The sequence below is a fragment of the Haliotis cracherodii genome, unplaced genomic scaffold (assembly GCF_022045235.1).
Source record: "Haliotis cracherodii isolate W230 unplaced genomic scaffold, xgHalCrac1.p SCAF_8, whole genome shotgun sequence".
Taxonomy (NCBI): Eukaryota; Metazoa; Mollusca; class Gastropoda; order Lepetellida; family Haliotidae; genus Haliotis; species Haliotis cracherodii.
Genome location: NW_027266341.1, coordinates 7,468,335 through 7,487,048, shown reverse-complemented (window position 1 = coordinate 7,487,048; position 18,714 = coordinate 7,468,335). Strand labels below are relative to the sequence as shown.

General features: G+C 44.4%; 1 protein-coding gene across 1 annotated transcript in view; it reads right to left on the bottom strand.

The window, feature by feature from the left end:
- Positions 1-647: 647 nt before the first annotated feature.
- Positions 648-18,714, bottom strand: part of LOC139449408 (arginine--tRNA ligase, cytoplasmic-like) — a 146,062-nt gene continuing 127,995 nt past the window's right edge. Inside the window, exons 11-15 of the mRNA XM_071230777.1 lie at positions 17,174-17,279; positions 9,221-9,334; positions 8,575-8,633; positions 6,797-7,044; positions 648-1,374 (exon numbers count right to left, since the gene is read on the bottom strand). Of these exons, the coding sequence (XP_071086878.1) occupies positions 1,265-1,374; positions 6,797-7,044; positions 8,575-8,633; positions 9,221-9,334; positions 17,174-17,279 (637 nt within the window). The 3' untranslated portion in view covers positions 648-1,264. The remainder of the gene's footprint in view (positions 1,375-6,796; positions 7,045-8,574; positions 8,634-9,220; positions 9,335-17,173; positions 17,280-18,714) is intronic.

Sequence of the window (18,714 nt, the reverse complement as noted above, 5' to 3'; positions counted from 1 at the left end):
ATGTGTAATCTGTATGACAGGTGTACTGACTGTATTACACGTGTAATCTGTATGACAGGTGTACTGACTGTATTACACGTGTAATCTGTATGACAGGTGTACTGACTGTATTACACGTGTAATCTGTATGACAGGTGTACTGACTGTATTACACATGTGTAATCTGTATGACAGGTGTACTGACTGTATAACACACGTGTAATCTGTATGACAGGTGTACTGACTGTATTACACGTGTATTCTGTATGACAGGTGTACTGACTGTATTACACTCGTGTAATCTGTATGACAGGTGTACTGACTGTATTACACACGTGTAATCTGTATGACAGGTGTACTGACTGTATTACACACGTGTAATCTGTATGACAGGTGAACTGACTCTATCACACGTGTAATCTGTATGACAGGTGTACTGACTCTATCCTACGATGGATCCAAGACTACAATGGATCTGAATTCTACCATGGATCCAAGTCTACCATGGATCTCAAGTCTACCATGGATCCAAGTCTACCATGGATCCAAGTCTACAGTGAGTGAGTGAGTGAGCGAGTGGAGTTTGTCTTTAGTCAATGTCTGCAATCTTCAAGCTGTATTGCAATCAATGAAGCCTTGGAACACATCAGATATAATGTAAGAGCAGTTTATTCACAATTGTTTCCTAACAAGAAAGTATACTGCAAGTATACAAATCAACACATGACACCATTGTCTGACATTCAACTCATATTGAACCACACTAGCTGGATGTTCAGATAACAGACATTAAGCAGGCCACCAGTCTCCATCCAGTGTCATCCAGTCTTGCTTGACAATGGTATAAGGAAGGAAACGTCGCCTTTAACAGTATTAAAGAAGTTGTTCTCCATAAGATAAGTCTACTTTGTCAGTGTCATACGGCTGCAGAAGTTGGTATCTATATGGATTGATTCAACCTGCTTGACTTGTAAAAAAAAAACAGCGCAAAATCTGTAAGACAAATCTAGGTAGCTTGTAAAAACATTTGATACCACATTTCTAAAGAACAATGCAATTTCCTTTGACAACAAAAAATATTTGTTGAGCAAGTCTGTTTAACAATTGGGTAAACGACAGATAGAGTATAGAGTATGCAATACTCTGAATAATACAGGATTCAAACCCGGACCATAAGTTGGTACTTTACTGACTGACTGCTGAAGGTTCTGAGGTAAGGGTTAGGGGGAGATAACTTGAGATAGAATGTCAGCATAGTTATGACTGGTGTCCACTTGGTCGACCTCTACATCTTCTCCAGAGGGTTAATGGCCAGGATGTGGAAGATGGCGCTGATGATGTTAGTTGTGGCCTCACACAGCAGGAGACGACTCATGTTGATCTTCTTCACTTCACCTGAAACACACAGACATACTTTATCAACAGTTATCTCCCTTGAATCAATAGCACTGATCGTCACATCAAATGCCAGGGAGATGCAGTGATAGCTACAGTATATGCCAGGGACATTCAATGGTAGATACACTATATGCTGGAGAGATGCACTGATAGCTGAAATATATGCCAGGGAGAAACACTGATAGCTACACTATATCCTGGAGAGGTGCACTGATAGCTACACCATATGCAAGGGAGAAACACTGATAGCTACACTATATGCCAGGGAGATGCACTGATAGCTACACTATATCGTGGAGAGGTGCACTGATAGCTACACCATATGCCAGGGAGATGCACTGATAGCTACACTATATCCTGGAGAGGTGCACTGATAGCTACACCATATGCCAGGGAGAAACACTGATAGCTACACTATACCTGGAAGGCAGAATGATAGCTACACTATATGCCAGAGAGATGCACTGATAGCTAAAATATATGCCAGAGAGATGCACTGATAGCTACACTATATGCCAGGGAGATGCACTGATAGCTACACTATATGCCAGGGAGATGCACTGATAGCAACACTATATCCTGGAGAGGTGCACTGATAGCTACACCATATGCCAGGGAGATGCACTGATAGCTACACTATATGCCAGGGAGAAACACTGATAGCTACACTATATGCCAGGGAGATGCACTGATAGCTACACTATATGCCAGGGAGATGCACTGATAGCTACACTATATGCCAGAGAGATGCACTGATAGCTACACTATATGCCAGGGACATTCACTGATAGCTACACTATATGCCAGGGAGATGCACTGATAGCTAAACTATATGCCAGGGAGATGCACTGATAGCTACACTATATGCCAGGGAGATGCACTGATAGCTACACTATATGCCAGGGAGATGCACTGATAGCTACACTATATGCCAGGGAGATGCACTGATAGCTACACTATATGCCAGGGAGATGCAGTGATAGCTACACCATATGCCAGGGAGTTGCAGTGATAGCTACACTATATGCCAGGGAGATGCACTGATAGCTACACTATATGCCAGGGAGATGCACTGATAGCTACACTATATGCCAGGGAGATGCACTGATAGCTACACTATATGCCAGGGAGATGCAGTGATAGCTACACCATATGCCAGGGAGTTGCAGTGATAGCTACACTATATGCCAGGGAGATGCACTGATAGCTACACTATATGCCAGGGAGATGCACTGATAGCTACACTATATGCCAGGGAGATGCACTGATAGCTACACTATATGCCAGGGAGATGCAGTGATAGCTACACTATATGCCAGGGAGATGCACTGATAGCTACACTATATGCCAGGGAGATGCACTGATAGCTACACTATATGCCAGGGAGATGCACTGATAGCTACACCATATGCCAGGGAGATGCACTGATAGCTACACTATATGCCAGGGAGATGCAGTGATAGCTACACTATATGCCAGGGAGATGCACTGATAGCTACACTATATGCCAGGGAGATGCACTGATAGCTACACCATATGCCAGGGAGATGCAGTGATAGCTACACTATATGCCAGGGAGATGCACTGATAGCTACACTATATGCCAGGGAGGTGCACTGATAGCTACACTATATGCCAGGGAGATGCACTGATAGCTACACTATATCCCGGATGTGCACTGATAGCTACACTATATGCCAGGGAGATGCACTGATAGCTACACTATATGCCAGGGAGATGCACTGATAGCTACACTATATGCCAGGGAGATGCACTGATAGCTACACTATATTCCAGGGAGATGCACTGATAGCTACACTATATGCCAGGGAGATGCACTGATAGCTACACCATATGCCAGGGAGATGCAGTGATAGCTACACTATATGCCAGGGAGATGCACTGATAGCTACACTATATGCCAGGGAGATGCACTGATAGCTACACTATATGCCAGGGAGATGCACTGATAGCTACACTATATGCCAGGGAGATGCACTGATAGCTACACCATATGCTGGAGAGGGGGACTGATAGCTACACTATACCTGGAAGGCAGAATGATAGCTACACTATATGCCAGGGAGATGCACTGATAGCTACACTATATGCCAGGGAGATGCACTGATAGCTACACTATATGCCAGGGAGATGCACTGATAGCTACACTATATGCCAGGGAGATGCACTGATAGCTACACTATATGCCAGAGAGATGCACTGATCGCTACACTATATGCCAGGGATATGCACTGATAGCTACACTATATGCCAGGGAGATGCACTGATAGCTACACTATATGCCAGGGAGATGCACTGATAGCTACAGTATATGCCAGGGAGATGCACTGATAGCTACACTATATGCCATGGAGATGCACTGATAGCTACACTATATGCCAGGGACATTCACTGATAGCTACAGTATATGCCAGGGACATTCACTGATACCTACACTATATCCTGGAGAGGTGCACTGATAGCTACACTCTATGCCAGGTAGATGCACTGATAGCTACACTATATACCAGAGAGATGCACTGATAGCTACACTATATGCCAGGGAGATGCACTGATAGCTACAATATATGCCAGGGAGATGCACTGATAGCTACACCATATGCCAGGGAGATGCACTGATAGCTACACCATATGCCAGGGAGATGCACTGATAGCTACAATATATGCCAGGGAGATGCACTGATAGCTACACTATATACCAGATAGATGCACTGATAGCTACAATATATGCCAGGGAGATGCACTGATAGCTACAATATATGCCAGGGAGATGCACTGATAGCTACACTATATGCAAGAGAGATGCACTGATAGCTACACTATATGCCAGGGAGATGCAATGATAGCTACACTATATTCCAGTGATCTGGAATCCCTAATTCTCAAATCAGTTAACAAGATATATTGCAAAAAAAAGAGACTGACATCCTAAACCTAAAAACTTCCACTAATTTCCATTTCAATGTATTTCTACAACTATCACTCACAGTGTTTGGGACCTTGCTCTGTCAGACTTGTAATCTGAAACCTACACTGGGAATGTTTAATGTTCTGAACGACATTTTGCACTTGAGTTAGATTTGTCATTCCCTGTGACCATGTTTGTAAATGAGAAACTATCATCCACTCCAGTTGTTTTTCTTAGGTTTCAGAGCATTTATCTACGTTTATCGGGCGAGTCACATCTCTGCATGTCAACCTGCCCACACAACGACATGGCTCCCAACACATTAAACATGATTGGGAAAAAACTGCCTCATTTATATTCTGTGATAAAGTGTGAGAAGAAAAACATGCGTTTCACAGAGTTACTCTGGTGCTTCCTTACATAAATGTCTCCTCAATCAATAAAAACAAATTCGAATTCAAAGCTGGTTGTCTATTAAAGTCCCATCTGAGAAAGTCGCAGAAGGGAGTGTATATGTGTGCAAGACAGCCAGTTTACATGCATTGTACACCCAGAGAGTGAGTGAGAGAGTTTCAGGGTGAGTGACAGGGGGTTTCAGAGTGAGTGAGAGTTTCAGAGTGAGTGAGGGGGTTTCAGAATGAGTGAGAGGGTTTTAGAGTGAGTGGCAGTTTCAGAGTTAGTGAGAGGGTTTCAGAGTGAGTGAGAGGGTTTCAGAGTGAGTACGGGGGTTTCAGAGTGATTGAGGGAGTTTCAGAGTGATTGAGAGGGTTTCAGAGTGAGTGTGGGGGTTTCAGAGTGAGTGAGGGAGTTTCAGATTGAGTGAGAGGGTTTCAGAGTGAGTGCCAGGGTTTCAGAGAAAGTGAAGGGGTTTCAGAGTGAGTGAGAGTTTCAGAGTGATTGAGAGGGTTTCAGAGTGAGTGTGGGGGTTTCAGAGTGAGTGGGGGGGTTTCAGATTGAGTGAGAGGATTTCAGAGTGAGTGCTGGGATTTCAGAGTGAATGAGAGTTTCAGAGTGAATGAGGGGGCTTCAGAGTGAGTGCCAGGGTTTCAGAGAGAGTGAGGGGGTTTCAGAGTGAGTGAGAGTTTCAGATTGAGTGAGAGGGTTTCAGAGTGAGTGCGGGGGTTTCAGAGTGAGTGAGGGGGTGTCAGAGTGAGTGAGGGGGCTTCAGAGTGAGTGAGAGGGTTTCAGAGTGAGTGCAGGGGTTTCAGAGAGAGTGAGGGGGTTTCAGAGTGAGTGTGGGGGTTTCAGAGTGAGTGAGGGGGTTTCAGAGTGAGTGAGGAGGTTTCAGAGTGAGTGAGGGGGTTTCAGAGTGAGTGCAGGGGTTTCAGAGAGAGTGAAGGGGTTTCAGAGTGAGTGAGGGGGTTTCAGAGTGAGTGCTGGGATTTCAGAGTGAATGAGAGTTTCAGAGTGAATGAGGGGGTTTCAGAGAGAGTGAGGGGGTTTCAGAGAGAGTGAGGGGGTTTCAGAGTAAGAGAGGGGGTTTCAGAGTGAGTGACGGGGCTTCAGAGTGAGTGAGGGGTTTCAGAGTGAGTAAGGGGGGGGTTTAGAGAGAGTGAGGGGGTTTCAGAGTAAGAGTGAGGGGTTTCAGAGTGAGTGAGGGGGCTTCAGAGTGAGTGAGGGGGTTTCAGAGTGAGTGAGGGGGTTTCAGAGTTTCAGAGTGAGTGAGGGGCTTCAGAGTGAGTGAGGGGGTTTCAGAGAAAGTGAAGGGGTTTCAAAGTGAGTGAAAGGGTTTCAGAGTGAGTGAGGGGATTTCAGAGTGTTAGTGAGTTTGGTTTGGTTGGTTTGTTGTTTAACGCCGCACTCAGCAATATTCCGGGTATATTCCGGCGGTCTGTAAATAATTGAGTCTGGAACAGACAGTCCAGTGATTGACATCATGAGCATCAATCCAGACAATTGGGATCGATGATATGCACATCAACCATGTCAACGAGCCTGACCACCCAATCCCATTAGTCACCTTTTACGACAAGCATAGTCGCCTTTTACGGCAAGCATGGGTGGCTGAAGACCTATTCTACCCGGAATCTTCACGGGTCGAGTGTTAGTGAGAGGAGATCCAGAGAGTGAGAGGGATTTCAGAGTGAGGGGTTTCAGAGAGTGAGTGAGGCAGTTCCAGAGAGCGATTAAGGTGATTTTAGAAATTAAGTGTGGGAATTTCAAATAGTGAGTGAGGGGTGAGAAAAGAGCCACTCTGATTGATATTGTGAGCTACTATGACTCGCCATCAACCAAGTCACTGAGTCTGACCAACTGATTCATTAAGTCTCCACTTACAACAAGAATGGGTTACTGGCGACCTGTTCAAACATGGAATCTCCATGGGCGCAGCGTATTTTGTCGTGTGAGTTGGTCAAACGTGATGGCAAGCAAGGGGAGCAATCCTTGAAGGTATAGAATGTGTCAAAGGGATTTTACAGCATCTTCCTATCTACAGTGTCTGGAGTCATTGTGTGAACACAAATAAGGAACACAAGGTCTGAACATTACCTGTCTGCTTGTCCTTCTCGATGCAGTAGCAGTTATCATAGAACTCCGTGAAGGTCGTGGAGATCTCGTACAGGTAGTCGCACAGGGTGTGAAGGTAAAGGTCATCCAGGATTTTACAGATGATCTCGGGGAAGCGTAGCAGACATTTGGCCAACTTCCACTCCTTCTCATGGCTCAAGTCAATCTGGGTGGTCTTTGCTGCCTTCTTCAGATCATCTGTAGACACTTTGGCCAGACGGGCAATTGACCTAACCAGACAAACAAAGAGTTGACACCTAGCAGTCACAGAGGGATTTTGCTACAAAATTAAAACTACAGGACATATTTTCTGATTCTGCAAATCACAGACTTGAGAAAGAGAATTAATGGATGTCAAGTTCTTTATTATGAGGAACACATAACTAAGATGTTGACTTCCAAAACTTGTCTTCCTTACGTGCACCACTTCTAAAATGCTCGGGCGGTCGGGTAGCCAAGTGGTTAAAGCGTTCACTCGTCACGCCGAAGACCCGGGTTCGATTCCCGACATGCTTACAATGTGTGAAGCCCATTTCTTGTGTCCCATGCCATGATATTGCTGGAATATTGCTAAAAGCGGCGTAAAACCAAACTAAATTCCTTTGAAAGACTTCACAGATTTAAGGCTTCTTTAGGGAGGGAGTTTGGTATAACTTTGCTTTGACAATGTTCAGTGATATCAGGCTGTGTCTGTCATGCAGGAGGATGATGTTATGGTGCTGACAAACCTTGAAACATCACAGGGCAAATCTGGGAACCTGAACCCCCAATCATAGGTTTCTGGAATGCACCTAAAGGAAATGTTTCAATGTTTTAAAGCAAAAACCAGACTGTCTAAGACTTCAATGAACCTGACTCCCTTCAATCTATTCCACACTGACAACTGAATGAGTAGCAATAGCAACAGGGGGGTATTTTGTTTCAGTTCTGAAATTGTACATCTATTTAAAGCATGCCTACTAGCAATTATTGTTGTGCAAGTTCTCTCGTCAATATTGTGATTTGGATGTCAACAGTTTACCCACACAACACTACTGATCCCCAAACAGGCATGTTCTGAATAAGATATATGAGACAGAATTCTGCTATTTTCTGTGTGACATCAGAATCTTCATCGGCGTGGGCTTGGGTTTAACCTTGTGTGAAGTTTAGTGCTGCTTTGAACGGTATTTTTAGTTATATCATGGCATGTCAGGCTTGATGTGGGAGGAAAGTGATGAATGTCTCAGACGTTTACCACTTTGGTGAAACCCATAGGCATGGGTATGGTGCTAACAAACCTAGAAATATAATCAGTATGAAATAGGATTTGAACCCACAATCACAGGTTCTGGCATGCCCAAGGGACGCAACTCTGCATGAATTTCAGCGCCTCAGATGACTTGGCCACCCTACCCCAACAACAGTTTGCAGAAGTATTTCAGTTTAGCATGGTCTACAAACTGCAAAACTTGAAAAAATGATTTCGGAGGAGAGACATAATTCAGCCTCGTGTCTTTTGATATGAAAGCCTCAGAGTTGTAAACTTTAATGACTTGTGATAATATATATTTGACATATGGTGATGGATGTTTACCATGTCCATGAAGCACACACGAGCATGGTGTGGACAAAGCAAGGATAGCAATAGGGTTGAACCTGTTACATGAACCCACAACCAACAGATCCTGTCACAGCTAGGGGACACAACTCTTCACAGTAAGAAATGGCAATAAGTCTTTTCGGCACCCGTATCCGGGGCTGATAATGAATGTAGTTACCTGATACGAGTGTTGGCGTATAGTAGGTAGGCGGCTGTGTTACCTCGATCATCCAACATCTGAAAGAAGGACACAAAATTACTTATTCATTTTTTCATATGTCTGCAATAGTCTCAACTGCTTCACGTTTTGACTCACAGCCCAGCCACTGGACACACAAATACCGCACGTGGCTACAAACGCATTCCTTCTGACTTTTATATCTTTGAGCAAAGATAAAGCTCCTGTTAACTTCAGTGTATGCATGATCAGATCGTATTATGCTTGTATCTAAGAAGGTTTTACCATGGCTCCGGTTAAACAATTCACAATTGGTCATTTAGTACCTTACTCAAGACCAACATTGGTTACCCAGGTAGGGTCGGGCAATGGGGGTTAGGTACCTGGGTAATACATTTGGAGTCATCCCAGCCCTAGTCTGCAAATGTCAAGGTCACAGTTGTGGTTGTCGAGTGTGTACAAGCTCACCTCTGTGGTTTATCATCTCCACATGCAATGTCGTTTAACTAGCCAAGGGAGTTTTAAATATTTGTTAGTGAAACTTGTTCCTGCAGTACACAAGCATGTGCTTTGGTATTAAACACTGTGTAACACCAGCTTATTGTCATCAGACAGTGGTATCGCCAATGAGCGAGTTATAAATTACCTTGTCAAAGGAGAAGACATAGTCGTGTGTGCGGTTGTGGCAGAGATCGGAGTACTTGATGCAGCCATATGCTACAGCCTCCTGGGCCTTCTTCAGCTCCTCGGGGGTCAGAACCTGCACAGACATAACATCTGATTACAATACACACCTTGTAATCTGGACAACAGGTGTTCATCACACACCTGCACAGACATAACCTCGGATTACAACACACACCTTGTAATCTGGACAACAGGTGTTTATCACACACCTGCATAGACATAACACCTCATTACAACACACACCTTGTAAACTGGACAACAGGTGTTCATGATACACCTGCATAGACATAACACCTCATTACAACACACACCTTGTAAACTGGACAACAGGTGTCCATCACGAACGTGCACAGACATAACAACTGATTACAGGCTGGAAAAGGGCCCCTGGCTGTGGACCATTCTCCCTCTTCAAACAACTTTGTATGTTCAGTCAGTAAGACACAACAATTTCATCCATTGTTCCCAATACAACTGTGTCGACCATGGCCACTCTACACCCAACAAAATGTAAACTTTAAACTGATCTTCAGCTCTGACTAGGTGCAAAGTCAACAACACCACTAACAGGGTATAGGAAAACACCTCACCTAAACACCAGAATGGAGAGCTTAACTCTCATTACATTACAGGGACTGCATCATGCTGGGCTGTTCATGTCAGACAAGAAGGAGCTCCAGGTTTAGTGGAGCGACTTGTTGAATGGGAAATAACACATTATGCCAGATTGTCAACACCACCTTTTAGTCCTTGGGATCTATAACTAGCTCAGATAAAGTTCACATCTAGAAATACAAGCTATATTTAGCACACTACCACAATTACTGGAATCAACATCTATTCAATAACTCAAATAGCTGTCAAACCAGTCTCCCTACAAATCCTTAAAAAGGCAAATGCATTCAAACCAACAGACCAAACTAAATGTTTCTATATGCTACCGACACTCCTGACCAAAGTAAATGCTCTTCTATTCTACCGACAATCCTGACCAAACTAAATCTGTCTGTATGCTACCAACAATACTGACCAAAGTAAATGTTTCTGTATGCTACAGACAATCCTGACCAAAGTAAATGTTTCTGTATGCTACCAACAATCCTGACCAAAGTAAATGTTTCTGTATGCTAGTGACAATCCTGACCAAAGTAAATGATTCTGTTTGCTACCAACAATCCTGACCAAACTAAATGTTTCTGTATGCTACCAACAATCCTGACCAAACTAAATGTTTCTGTATGCTAGTGACAATCCTGACCAAATTATATGCTCCTGTAAGCTACCGACAATCGTGACCAAAGTAAATGTTTCTGTATGCTTGTGACAATCCTGACCAAAGTAAATTCTCTTGTATCATACAGACAATCCTGACAAAACTAAATGTTTCTGTATGCTAGTGACAATCCTGACCAAAGTAAATGTTTCTGTATGCTAGTGACAATCATGGCCAAACTCAATGTTTCTGTATGCTAGTGACAATCATGGCCAAACTAAATGTTTCTGCATGCTAATGACAATCATGCCAAACTAAATGTTTCTGTATGCTAGTGACAATCCTGACCAAAGTAAATGTTTCTGTATGCTAGTGACAATCATGCCAAACTAAATGTTTCTGTATGCTAGTGACAATCCTGACCAAAGTAAATGTTTCTGTATGCTAGTGACAATCATGGCCAAACTAAATGTTTCAGTATGCTAGTGACAATCATGCCCAAACTAAATGTTTCTGTATGCTAGTGACAATCCTGACCAAATTAAATGTTTCTGTATGCTAGTGACAATCATGGCCAAACTAAATGTTTCTGTATGCTAGTGACAATCCTGACCAAACTAAATGTTTCTGTATGCTACAGACAATCATGGCCAAACTAAATGTTTCTGTATGCTAGTAATAATCCTGACCAAACTAAATGTTTCTGTATGCTACAGACAATCCTGACCAAACTAAATGTTTCTGTATGCTAGTGATAATCATGCCAAACTAAATGTTTCTGCATGCTAGTGATAATCCTGACCAAACTAAATGTTTCTGTATGCTAGTGACAATCATGCCAAACTAAATGTTTCTGTATGCTAGTGACAATCCTGACCAAAGTAAATGTTTCTGTATGCTAGTGACAATCCTGACCAAAGTAAATGTTTCTGTATGCTAGTGACAATCATGGCCAAACTCAATGTTTCTGTATGCTAGTGACAATCATGGCCAAACTAAATGTTTCTGTATGCTAGTGACAATCATGGCCAAACTAAATGTTTCTGTATGCTAGTGATAATCCTGACCAAACTAAATGTTTCTGTATGCTAGTGACAATCCTGACCAAACTAAATGTTTCTGTATGCTAGTGACAATCCTGACCAAACTAAATGTTTCTGTATGCTACAGACAATCATGGCCAAACTAAATGTTTCTGTATGCTTGTAATAATCCTGACCAAACTAAATGTTTCTGTATGCTAGTGACAATCCTGACCAAACTAAATGTTTCTGTATGCTACTGACAATCATGGCCAAACTAAATGTTTCTGTATGCTAGTGATAATCCTGACCAAACTAAATGTTTCTGTATGCTAGTGACAATCCTGACCAAACTAAATGTTTCTGTATGCTAATGACAATCATGCCAAACTAAATGTTTCTGCATGCTAGTGATAATCCTGACCAAACTAAATGTTTCTGTATGCTAGTGACAATCATGGCCAAACTAAATGTTTCTGTATGCTAGTGACAATCATGGCCAAACTAAATGTTTCTGTATGCTACAGACAATCATGGCCAAACTTAATGTTCTTGTATGCTAGTGACAATCATGGCCAAACTAAATGTTTCTGTATGCTACCAACAATCCTGAACAAACTAAATGTTTCTGTATGCTAGTGACAATCATGGCCAAACTAAATGTTTCTGTATGCTAGTAATAATCCTGACCAAACCAAATGTTTCTGTATGCTAGTGACAATCCAGACCAAACTAAATGTTTCTGTATGCTACTGACAATCATGGCCAAACTAAATGTTTCTGCATGCTAGTGATAATCCTGACCAAACTAAATGTTTCTGTATGCTAGTGATAATCCTGACCAAAGTAAATGTTTCTGTATGCTAGTGACAATCATGCCAAACTAAATGTTTCTGTATGCTAGTGACAATCCTGACCAAAGTAAATGTTTCTGTATGCTACAGACAATCATGGCCAAACTAAATGTTTCTGTATGCTAGTGACAATAATGGCCAAACTAAATGTTTCTGTATGCTAGTAATAATCCTGACCAAACCAAATGTTTCTGTATGCTAGTGACAATCCTGACCAAACTAAATGTTTCTGTATGCTACTGACAATCATGGCCAAACTAAATGTTTCTGCATGCTAGTGATAATCCTGACCAAACTAAATGTTTCTGTATGCTACAGACAATCATGGCCAAACTAAATGTTTCTGTATGCTACCGACAATCCTGACCAAACTAAATTCTACTGTATGCTAGTGACAACCCTGACCAAACTAAATGCTCCTATTATATAACTACCAACAACCCTGACCAAACTAAATGCTCCTATTATATAACTACCAACAACCCTGACCAAACTAAATGCTCCTATTATATAACTACCAACAACCCTGACCAAACTAAATGCTCCTATTATATAACTACCAACAACCCTGACCAAACTAAATGCTCCTATTATATAACTACCAACAACCCTGACCAAGTTTTCCAAACAAAGATGACATCTATCAACTCTCATCGAGAAAAATCTTCTTAGTGAAGCCCAATATAACCACACAAATACAACAGCTGCAATATCTGTCTGTTCTGCCCAATCACAACAAATGGTGTTGACAAAGGAATTATTCAATCAACGTGAAAAGCATAACTTTTGGCAGCAGCAGAGATGCATCATCCTCGAATGTCTAGGCTGAGTTCTTGTGCATCTCCCACTGACTGTGAGGTACCTCTCCTTCAGGGTTGCCCAACTCTCAATGCCAATTAGCTCACAGATACCTTAATCTATCAAAATCAGTCACACTACCACTCATTATTAGGTTGCTGGGCAACAGAAAAAGAACTCTTCAGTCGGCCAAATGTCCAAACATATGATCGTTTAGTGTGTCACAGCCTTCATGGACAGAGTCAGGAATCAATTCAATGAATGATACAAAGAAAACTCAAAGTTACCCTGTTACAGAACCATGTAAAGGGAGATTCTTTGTTTTTAGGGCCTAATCAAGTTGCTCTCTGTCGAAGATAAAAGAGATCCTGGGTGAGTGAGGTATCCAGAGTGAGTTAGTGATCCTGAGTGAGTGAGGGAGCCTGAGTGAGTGAGTGATCCTGAGCGAGGGAGTGATCCTACGTTGGTGAGGGGGCCTGAGTGAGTGAGTGAACCTGAGTGAGTGAGTGAACCTGAGTGAGTGAGTGATCCTGAGTGAGTGAGGGAGCCTGAGTGAGTGAGTGATCCTGAGTGAGTGAGGGAGAGAGCCTGAGTGAGTGAGTGATCCTGAGTGAGTGAGGGAGCCTGAGTGAGTGAGTGATCCTGAGTGAGTGAGGGAGCCTGAGTGAGGGAGTGATCCTACGTTGGTGAGGGGGCCTGAGTGAGTGAGTGAACCTGAGTGAGTGAGTGAACCTGAGTGAGTGAGTGATCCTGAGTGAGTGAGGGAGCCTGAGTGAGTGAGTGATCCTGAGTGAGTGAGGGAGGGAGCCTGAGTGAGTGAGTGATCCTGAGTGAGTGAGTGATCCTGAGTGAGTGAGGGAGCCTGAGTGAGTGAGGGAGCCTGAGTGAGTGAGTGATCCTGAGTGAGTGAGGGAGGGAGCCTGAGTGAGTGAGTGATCCTGAGTGAGTGAGGGAGAGAGCCTGAGTGAGTGAGTGATCCTGAGTGAGTGAGGGAGCCTGAGTGAGTGAGTGATCCTGAGTGAGTGAGGGAGCCTGAGTGAGGGAGTGATCCTACGTTGGTGAGGGGGCCTCAGTGAGTGAGTGAACCTGAGTGAGTGAGTGAACCTGAGTGAGTGAGTGATCCTGAGTGAGTGAGGGAGCCTGAGTGAGTGAGTGATCCTGAGTGAGTGAGGGAGGGAGCCTGAGTGAGTGAGTGATCCTGAGTGAGTGAGTGATCCTGAGTGAGTGAGTGATCCTGAGTGAGTGAGGGAGGGAGCCTGAGTGAGTGAGTGATCCTGAGTGAGTGAGGGAGCCTGAGTGAGTGAGGGAGCCTGATTGAGTGAGTGATCCTGAGTGAGTGAGTGATCCTGAGTGAGTGAGGGAGCCTGAGTGAGTGAGTCTGAGTGAGTGAGCCTGAGTGAGTGAGGGAGCCTGAGTGAGGGAGGGAGCCTGAGTGAGTGAGTGATCCCGAGTGAGTGAGGGAGCCTGAGTGAGTGAGTGATCCTGAGTGAGTGAGCCTGAGTGAGTGAGGGAGCCTGAGTGAGTGAGTGATCCTGAATGAGTGAGTGAGCCTGAGTGAGGGAGGGCGCCTGAGTGAGTGAGTGATCCTGAGTGAGTGAGGAAGCCTGAGTGAGTGAGGGAGCCTGAGTGAGTGAGTGATCCTGAGTGAGTGAGGAAGCCTGAGTGAGTGAGGGAGCCTGAGTGAGTGAGTGATCCTGAGTGAGTGAGGGAGCCTGAGTGAGGGAGGGAGCCTGAGTGAGTGTGGGAGGGAGCCTGAGTGAGTGAGTGAGTGATCCTGAGTGAGTGAGGGAGCCTGAGTGAGTGAGTGATCCTGAGTGAGTGATCCTGAGTGAGTGAGGGAGTCTGAGTGAGGGAGGGGGCCTGAGTGAGTGAGTGAGTGATCCTGAGTGAGTGATCCTGAGTGAGTGAGTGATCCTGAGTGAGTGATCCTGAGTGGGTGAGTGATCTTGAGTGAGTGAGGGGGCCTGAGTGAGTGAGGGGGGGAGCCTGAGTGAGTGAGTGAGTGATCCTGAGTGAGGGAGGGAGCCTGAGTGAGTGAGTGATCCTGAGTGAGTGAGGGAGCCTGAGTGAGTGAGTGATCCTGAGTGAGTGAGGGAGCCTGAGTGAGTGAGTGATCCTGAGTGAGTGATCCTGAGTGAGTGAGGGAGCCTGAGTGAGTGAGGGAGCCTGAGTGAGTGAGTGAGTGATCCTGAGTGAGTGAGTGATCCTGAGTGAGTGAGTGAGCCTGAGTGAGTGAGGGAGCCTGAGTGAGTGAGGGAGCCTGAGTGAGTGATCCTGAGTGAGTGAGGGAGCCTGAGTGAGTGAGTGATCCTGAGTGAGTGAGGGAGCCTGAGTGAGTGAGTGATCCTGAGTGAGTGATCCTGAGTGAGTGAGGGAGCCTGAGTGAGTGAGTGATCCTTAGTGAGTGAGTGATCCCGAGTGGGTGAGGGAGCCTGAGTGAGTGAGGGAGTGGTCCTGAGTGAGTGAGTAATCCTGAATGAGTGAGTGAGTTATCTTGAGTGAGTGAGGGAGCCTGAGTGAGGGAGGGAGTGGTCCTGATTGAGTGAGTGATCCTGAGTGAGTGAGTGAGGGGGCCTGAGTAAGTGAGGGAGTGGTCCTGAGTGAGTGAGTGAGTGATCCTGAGTGAGTGAGTGAGGGAGCCTGAGTGAGTGAGGGAGTGGTCCTGAGTGAGCGAGGGAGCCTGAGTGAGTGAGTGAGGGAGCCTGAGTGAGTGAGTGAGGGAGCCTGATTGAGTGAGGGAGCCTGAGTGAGTGAGGGGGGCTGAGTGAGTGAGGGAGCCTGAGTGAGTGAGTGAGTTATCTTGAGTGAGTGAGGGAGCCTGAGTGAGGGAGGGAGTGGTCCTGAGTGAGTGAGTGAGTGATCCTGAGTGAGTGAGTGAGGGGGCCTGAGTAAGTGAGGGAGTGGTCCTGAGTGAGTGAGTGAGTGATCCTGAGTGAGTGAGTGAGGGAGCCTGAGTGAGTGAGGGAGTGGTCCTGAGTGAGGGAGGGAGCCTGAGTGAGTGAGTGAGGGAGCCTGAGTGAGTGAGTGAGGGAGCCTGATTGAGTGAGGGAGCCTGAGTGAGTGAGGGGGGCTGAGTGAGTGAGGGAGCCTGAGTGAGTGAGTGAGTTATCTTGAGTGAGTGAGGGAGCCTGAGTGAGGGAGGGAGTGGTCCTGAGTGAGTGAGTGAGTGATCCTGAGTGAGTGAGTGAGGGGGCCTGAGTAAGTGAGGGAGTGGTCCTGAGTGAGTGAGTGAGTGATCCTGAGTGAGTGAGTGAGGGAGCCTGAGTGAGTGAGGGAGTGGTCCTGAGTGAGGGAGGGAGCCTGAGTGAGTGAGTGAGGGAGCCTGAGTGAGTGAGTGAGTGAGGGAGCCTGATTGAGTGAGGGAGCCTGAGTGAGTGAGGGGGGCTGAGTGAGTGAGGGAGCCTGAGTGAGTGATCTTGAGTGGGTGAGTTATCCTGAGAGTGAGTGATCCTGAAAGAGTGAGGTAGCCTGAGTGAGTGAACCTTGAGAGTGAGTGATCCTGAGTGACTGAGTGATCTTGAGGGAGTTAGGCCTCAACACATTTTATGATATTAAAGTAATACAGGAACAAAAACAACAGAAGGAATACTGACACAAGGGACAGGGAGAAACCCACACAACATCAAAGATGATGCCTTTAACACACTAGTGACAGAGACCTGTGAAGATTCTGCGTAGAATAGGTCTTCAGCAACCAATGCTTGCCGTAAAAGGTGACTATGCTTGACGTAAGAGGTTACTAACAGGATCAGGTGGTCAGGCTCATCATATCCCAATTGTGTGGATCGATACTCATGATGTCAATCACTGGATTGTTTGGTCCTGACTCGATTATTTACTGACCGCCGTCATATAGCTGGAATATTGTTGAGTGTGGCGTTAAACAACAAACAAACAAACAAGTGACAGACAGCCACACTACATGAGCCTGACCACCCATTCCTGTTTGTCTTGTTACAAGCATGGCTTGCTGAAGACCAATTGTAGCCTGTAACCATTACGGGGTACAATAGTGGTGCACAAACCTTTTCTCGTTCCTTCTCCTTCAGCTTAGCCTCTGCTCGTTTCAGCCCCTCGTCCAGGAGTTCCACGAGTCTGATCGACTGCCCCGACCGAGTCTTGAACTTCTTCCTGCAACACAAACAACATGGCTACAGCAACAGGCCACATCAAACTCATCCCCTCCATGGGGATTTCTCATGACAAGCATGGCATGCAAGGGACCTGTCCAGCAGAGACCCTTGTTCCTTTCCAGTGGAAACAAAGTCCTGAGCTTGTTGGTATATCTTAGTGCACACAGACAAAGTCCTAAGATTGTCCTGGGTGCTATTGTATGATACAGCTTAGTGCTACAACTGTCATAAGTCTGTGTTAGTGAGCGAGTGAGTTGGGTTTAACGCCGCTTTTAACAGTATTCCAGTTATATCGCGGCATGTCAGCTTAATGTGGGAGGAAAGCCCGAAGTGATGCAGGTCTCAGACGTTTACCACTTCGGTGAAACCCATGAGCACAGGTATGGTCCTGACAAACCTAGAAACATAATTTGAGCGAACCCGGATTCCATACCACAATCATAGGTTTCTAGCATGCCCAAGGGACGCAACTCTGCACAGCGAATCATGGCGCCTTAGACGACTCGGCCACCCGTGCCCCCTATTTCTCTAACAGACAGTCGCCAAGCATGCCATCTATTTGGGATTGATATGTATATTGTTATCACTAAGAAAGTGAAAGAGAAAGAACATATTTTAGGTCAGAAATTATCTTGCATACCTTTTTTAAAAAAACCAACATATGTCAAAAGAGTGGTGTGTTACCAGGTGCATGTAACACAAGGAATTATATGTCAACAAATCTGTACTGAAGTACGCAAATAAATTATGTCCTATTACACTGTCTGGTTACAAAAAGTGTTCATTGTATATCTGGACATGTTTGTAGCCTGTTTCAATAATTTATTCAAAATTTCATTCATAAATGTGAAGTGATCACTAGATTGCACCACTTACTGTTATTAACAGCAATCAGTCTATTTATTTGTCAGAGAATGGATATATATATCCATTCTCTGACAAATAAAGTATATATATATCATAAATGTCATACTTTGACTCATTAAAGTAATATTTGTTGTAGTTTGACTATAATATGTCAACATAAAGTATTCACGACTGCGTGCCTCAACGTTGACTAGTCAAATTGTTCAATACTTAAAAAAACATCCGGCAACAGTGATCAGCGGTACAAAAGTACTTTGCTTATGAATATTATTATTTTAAATATATATAGTAAAGCTGAAACTAAAATATAACGATATTGGAAAATATTACTCCTGATAAAATAATAGTTCCAGATATAATTCTTTCAATCATTGCATCAAAATTCTTAGGAGATATATCATTGGGTTATATTCAACCGAATCACCAGTAGATTGGGAGAAAATGTGTGTACAGCTGATTGATGTTTCCGGATTAGTTTAGGAGACAAAACACACTGTAATCTGACTCTTAATCCAGCAGAACAGGAAATACAATTTGAATGGGAAATCATAATATCTCGTGATGTT